Genomic DNA, 6,382 nt, shown 5'->3' with positions numbered 1-6,382 from the left:
TGTTCACGTTGCTCTTGTTCACGTTGCTCTTGTTCACGTTGCTCTTGTTCACGTTGCTCTTGTTCACGTTGCTCCTGTTCACGCCTTGCATACTCCTCCCTTGCTTGTTCTTCCTGCCGAGAACGTTGCTCAGTGGCATCAATGCTGCCGTGAGAGGTCGCTAATTGGTTCCATATCTGGGCCAACAAGCCGTCCAAGAGATCAGAAGGCCCCATAAAGGCGAAATAAAGCGATCTGAGGACGAAAAATGACGTGATGCCTTCTCCGACCTCGTATTGTTGGCTGTGCAGGTGGTGGAGGAATAAGAAGTTCTGGTCGTCCTGAAAATTGTCTAAGTTGGGTAACCCGCATCTCCTTTGCAGCTTTTCTCCAGGGCCTGAGGTGGTGAGTATCAGTCTGGACAGCTCTGGAGCAATAGAGGGTTGCAGTAATGCTTCTGTATCCACCAGCCTGCGAACCTCAGGAGACTCGAATCCAACACGTATGGCCAATTCCGCGAATTGGCGTAGTGTGGCTCGGTTCGCCTTCGCACGAGGTCGGACTGTCACATCGTCACTCATCGGCTCTCGTGGGATTTCGACAAAGTGTCTCATGGCAAAGGCGACGATCTGGCGATAACCGAGGTCCACCTGTGCATCGTGCGGGCCTTGGAGCGTTTCAAAGCGCGTCTCGCCCACTTGGATCACAGCTTGGTCATCGCGTTGATTGATGGCGCTAAATCCACGTTCAAAGGACGACAAGATCGTGTCGCGGCGTGATATGGTCATCAGGTGCTTGATGCTACCGACGCATGCCTCCCAGTAAATGATATCCCGGAAGAATGTATGTAAGGATGGAATCAGGTACTTAAATTCGCATAACCGCTCGAAGATGTACCGTCGCTCCTCCTCACTGAAGGCTCTCAGAATTCGACCGGCACGTATTTGGGCTTGAATTTCCTCTGCGTCATTTGAGGATGCACCTGGAGCTCGGAGCTCCAGCGCCTTCACGTCTCGATAATCAAACTTTTGCAGAGCACTGGGGTCACCATCAACCAAAACGTGCCAAAAGCGTCGGACATGTTCGAGATAGTTCAGTATCTCCTGCGACGAGTCGGTCCGTGTCAAGTCAATGTTTGGTAGCACCACCTACGTCGTCAGATTTCAGTCCCAGCACTTTGTGAAGCGTTGTGAGTAACATCCCACCCCATAGGCCGGGGACATCGAGCAGAGCGTCGAAGGCGGCGGTGAGTTCAGGGTGCTTCAACAGTGCTCTCAAATTACGACTCCGGCAACCTCGGAGGCGAGCCCACCATCGCAATTCAAAGCTAAGGTTCCGCTGAAAGTGGTACAGGCGGATCTTGTAGAAGACTATTCCGTCCGTGGGGATGCTTTCGTTCGCGTATTCCTCGACGAGGCAGCGCTTGACATCCGTCGACAAACCTGGGCGGTACATCAGTCCGCAGCGTTCACCGTGACGCTTTGTAACTCACCGCCGAGGTAGATGTCAGCGATCCACCATTTGTCCCGAGGAGACAGAAATTCGCGACCGGCTTGGATACGGTGCTTGCCATGGAGGCAGATGACTTCGGTACCGGTGGGAAACCGGAGCTCAGGGTAGTCATCTCTTTGGGGGGTGAACAGATCCGCGGCCGCCACACCAGAAAGATCAAGGGCGGCATCGAAAGAGGTTTCATCAATCTCGACCAAAATACGATTGTTGATGAGTTGTGGTCGACATCCTTCGCGTCGGTAGATGCCTTTTAGACGTTCAACGTTGTTTCTATCAAGTTGCTCATGAGCTTCGAATTGAACCTTCAAAACATCAAGAGAGATACGGGCGGTCCCTCGATGTTGCCGGCGCCTTTCCGTTTCGAACTTTGCATCCTCCAGTCGGGCTCGGCTGGTTCGCATGACGCGGAAACCTCTTGATGGGCAATATTTCCAAGGCCTAACTGTGCGCAAATGACAAGAACGACCGGCTAACAATGGCGCGTGGTTGCAGTGTTTGGAAATCTTGATGACTTGATCTTGATACAGTGATCTTACTGTTACAGTATCAGGATTATATAGGTCCGAACGGGCTATAGTTGTAAGGAAGTCCGAGGAATAATGGTAAGTTAATGAAAGACAAAATAGAGGAGTTGAGCTCGTTTTCCGCGAAACCTATATAAGTAGGTAATTTAAGCAGCACCTTAGAAGGTACTACAGTAAGTCGTCGCGTTTATTGATGATGTACCTCGATCTGGCGGCTTTTCCCAAGTTCGTAGTGAATTCCCCTGCGTGACTGACTATACAGGATCTTCCTTTCTCCGTCACAGTGAATTTTTAACACCCACCTGATGAGTTACAGTACGAGAGAAGATGAGCAAAAAAGTGATTAATTTAGTGGGGAACACAATGAGACATTGTAACAACATCATAAAAGGTGTACAATCGTTTATATCGTTAGGTCTGCACTTGCAAGCCATTAAGATCCACTCAGCCTTGCCTCCGGACTTGAGAACTTTGATCTTGAATGGGCTGGTAGACTTGACCATGCGGACCACACACCAAACTGAGATAGTTATTGTACCCTCGTGCGCATTTGCTCGTTCTAGTGTGTAGACAATTCCGCCTTGATGTTGACCATATTGTCCCTGAGTGCGTTCGTTTGCGTGTTGAGTTCCGATACACACACACACACACACACACACACACACACAACCGCCCTCCCCCTCCTGACACCTTGCCACCTTCTCGTTGAAGATTAGCCGATTATGCTATACCTAATTGGCAATAGTTCGTCTTCGAATAACTTATGAACATAACAAAGCGATACAGTAGATCCGTGACACAAACTATACTGTGATCTTTATTGCTGAGATACAACCCTGAATATGGTTCGTTTCTATCTAAGTCAACCAAGTGAGATGTCACGCTCGGACACTCATTGCAAATTCCTTGTCTGCTCGTTGAGTTGTTCTAAGATTCAGGTGAGGGAGCCTCGACAATCTCCTTTTGGGAACAAGTCTCGTCATGAGAGGTAACCCCTTTAATTGCACTGGTGTAGGTGGGTGGCGCCTCCGTTACTTCTTGGGCGTTATCTCTTTTCTTTGGGCTCTGTTTTGGACGGAACGATTGAGGCCGCTTGTTGATGATACAAAAGACGCACAACATTTTGTTTGAATGCTAAATAAGAGGTTTCTCGAATATGATACGGCGTTTGTGCGATCACAAAAAAATGCTAAATAAGAGGTTTCTCGATACAGTACGGCGTTTGTGCGATCACAAAAAGGTGGAAAGGGAGATCCGTTTTATATTTAAATCGTGTGGATAGAGCCAAATCGAGTCCCAGGATCCTGTTCAGGTCGCCCCTTTTCTACAGACTTTGGCTGTTGGACGTAAAGATGGTACTGTAAGCGGGAACGACGGTTTGGCTCCGTTTCGTTCGCCTTGCCTTGGGACCTTGATCTGCCTCTCCGGATGCACCATCCATTTGGCAGGTTGCAGCGACCGCCTGTCTTCGTCGCTTTTCCCCCTCCGTCTTACGGGCCTTCCAATCTCGGCGAATCCTTTTGCTTCCGGTGTTCTCTTTATGCCACGAGAATGCGAATTGACGTGCACCTTTAGGTGGTTCAAGGTGCCATATGTCTTTTCACAGCCATTCCAGCCACATTTGTACATTCCATCTATCTCTTCATATCGTCGGCGGGGTCGCTTCTACTGAGAACTTGGGGAAACGGGTAGGAATGAGTAGGCCCGGGCAGCAGGTGATGATGTTAGAGGGCTCATGCGTGCCAAGTCCAGCTGAATCTTTACTGGAGGAACAGACAAGTATTGCTTACGTGATATGCGGAGGCCCAAAAAAGTTGCGTAAACCTTATTTGGACTGCGAGCCTCGGATAGCATGGAACCACAACATACACATTGAGCGACCTACACAAAGGAATATTGTCTCCCTTAGGTTCATTTACGGAATTGGTATGTGTTTTATGATTGATCTGAGACTAGGGAACCTATGATGTGGCGTAGAAGCCCCCTCCTGTATCTATCTCTTGAAGGGTTGGAAATCCGTCTCGACCAATGTTACCTTCTCATGAAGATGCCGTCGTGCCAATCTCCGCAAAACGTCCCGAGTTTCCGCAAATGCTGACACTGAATTGGATTAGTCTGCGTCTTTTTCAGGGAACGGTAATGCTCACTGAGGATGAGGGTCGAGCCCTGGGACGCATGCCGTAATTCGGACGCTCGCCTCTTCTCCTGTGCTGGCGGATGGAGTATGCCGACGTCACTTTGGAGTGGCACATCTGTCCATGGTTGCATGAATTCATCTGTCGAGTACTCGGAAAGAGCACTTCGGCGCGCCACGTTTGGTACGTCTGCGTTTGGTCAACTTGCAATCGAGAAGAGGAATCGGGACCTCTTACATTGGGTTCGATACTCGGGGGGAATTGGGGTTGAGGGAAGACTTCCCGGAAAGCCTTCCATTTTGTCGTCTCGGGATTTATCATGGAAAGCCAATTCCTTCTCCACCAGTTCGTCGAACTTCGCCTTTCCGGGATAGACAGTGCTTCGTCTCCCGAATGAGATCTTTGAAATATCGTCGAGGTTGACGTAGATCGAGACTTGGAGGATCTATCATTTGATCAGTGACGGAAAAAGATTGATTGGACGAATCACGTACACCGCCGCTCTCCAGTTTGTCCTCATCCAGGACATCGTTCACAAAGGGTTGCGCGGCAATGCCGACATCTGAGATCATTTAGCAGAGATCGGGTCTGGAGTCGGGGTACTCACCAATATCACTGATCTGCCAGATCAAATGGATTCTACGAGTGACCACACGACGATCGTGGTAGCCATGAATCAGCTTCTTCAGGTATGGCACTTGAGAGGCAATTCCCACTCCATCAGCGATCAACAGGACCGTCTCACATTGACCAACCGGGACCGTGTTGCCGTGTGGCCCGCTAAACATGGCCCATTTGTACTCGAAAGGTCCATCTGGGCGAGCGGTCTGGAGAAGGTCCCTCGTGATGCCTCGCCGTGGCTGGATGAAAATTTCTAAGCATCTTTGCGGCTCAGTGGACCAAGAGGCGACCATAAATGGATGGCTCTGCCAAAAAGCTCCCAGACCTACGGAGGGCATCCAGAGATTGATGTATTGGCCTGGCTCAATGCTCAAAGGTTTGCAGAGATGCACCTTCATTTTTAGCATTCCACATGAGCTCGTAACGGTGACCCGTGAGCGCTTACGGTAGGACCATCCGTTGCGGACGAGTACCAACACGGCTTCGCAGACGAATGCCAATGCCAGCAAGGCTAGGAAGATGATAAGATACAGTCGATCCCGACACCGTATTGACGATAGATGTTCCCAGATAGAAAAAGCACAGAGAAGCGACAATATCTGGTGAAATCGAAGAAAGATCTCATATGACACTTTCCGGACCAAGCGTTGTGGAGTGATCATGAGTATGCAGAGTGCCAACCCGGCCTGTATAGGTTAGCACTTAGACAAGCGGCAGGGAAAGGGAATCTCACGAGAGCCACGAACGGTTTCTCAAGTTCTCTCCGAAATGAGGCCCGCTCGGTCACGGCGGCCACAATGACGTGAAAAGCGACCAGCCCAAAAGCGACGAAGCTAACAGTGCGATGCGCAGCTCGAACGTCGCGCACAGAGAGACCCAACAAGTCGGCCAGAAAGTTGAGATGAAGACCACTCAACAACGGGCCTAAATTGACGACCGCCAACGTCCCTGCGCGGTGTCCGGCGAGCGACAAATTGGTGACACCGACGCTCAAACAAACGACGTTGACTGTTAGGTATATTACGTGCAGCAAGACTGCTGTCACAGTCCAGGGACCCATCAAGGCGTGGCGATTGAGAACATAGGTATAACTTAAATATTGGTGTATCTGGGAAGCGATGGCGAGGATCCTGGGAGCAAACGATGACACCCCGGTTCGCAATAGAAATGTCAAAGTAATGCCAGCGATGACAACCGCATAGATCTGAGTGATCTCCATGGTGACAAAGAATTGAATCGTTTGAACGGAATATTGACTGAGAAAGAGGGCTAACTGTTCATGATTGGGAAGAGCGAAGTATATATAGCCCGGGATAGAATGATCATCCCAGCACTGCGCTGTGTTTGGATCCAAGCAGGCAGTGCAGGCGGTCCCATTCAGCCGGTCAAATCCGATGCGCCTTAGGTGAATCTCACTACTCTAGCTGACAGGGCCCCTTGACTCCAACATAAGTCACGTAGAATGAAAGTGCATGTGAGGCTTGCTTGAGAGCATTTAAGTGCGTATTACCCAATGATTTGAAGTTTTGCGTCATATGACAGAGCGAATACTTTGATTCAATGCTCCATTCCCGCAATCTTATCGACGTACCTGTAGGCTCGTCGGACGTT

General features: G+C 49.8%; 2 protein-coding genes across 2 annotated transcripts; both read right to left on the bottom strand.

The window, feature by feature from the left end:
* Window positions 1-331: 331 nt before the first annotated feature.
* PV08_12034 (uncharacterized protein) lies at window positions 332-1,892 on the bottom strand (the record flags this gene model as incomplete). The annotated part of the gene is made up of 4 exons (XM_016386341.1): window positions 332-376; window positions 459-1,082; window positions 1,132-1,421; window positions 1,472-1,892. The coding sequence occupies 4 exons, from the start codon at window positions 1,890-1,892 to the stop codon at window positions 332-334; spliced, it is 1,380 nt and encodes a 459-aa protein (XP_016229907.1).
* Window positions 1,893-4,008: 2,116 nt separating this feature from the next.
* PV08_12033 (uncharacterized protein) lies at window positions 4,009-5,990 on the bottom strand (the record flags this gene model as incomplete). Its single annotated transcript, XM_016386340.1, has 6 exons — window positions 4,009-4,115; window positions 4,163-4,339; window positions 4,388-4,595; window positions 4,645-4,712; window positions 4,758-5,457; window positions 5,505-5,990. The coding sequence occupies 6 exons, from the start codon at window positions 5,988-5,990 to the stop codon at window positions 4,009-4,011; spliced, it is 1,746 nt and encodes a 581-aa protein (XP_016229906.1).
* Window positions 5,991-6,382: the final 392 nt, after the last annotated feature.

The sequence above is a fragment of the Exophiala spinifera genome (genome assembly GCF_000836115.1).
Source record: "Exophiala spinifera strain CBS 89968 unplaced genomic scaffold supercont1.13, whole genome shotgun sequence".
NCBI classification, from domain to species: domain Eukaryota; kingdom Fungi; phylum Ascomycota; class Eurotiomycetes; order Chaetothyriales; family Herpotrichiellaceae; genus Exophiala; species Exophiala spinifera.
The sequence above is the reverse complement of the archived record's forward strand: the minus strand, read 5'-3'. Positions and strand labels throughout refer to the sequence as shown.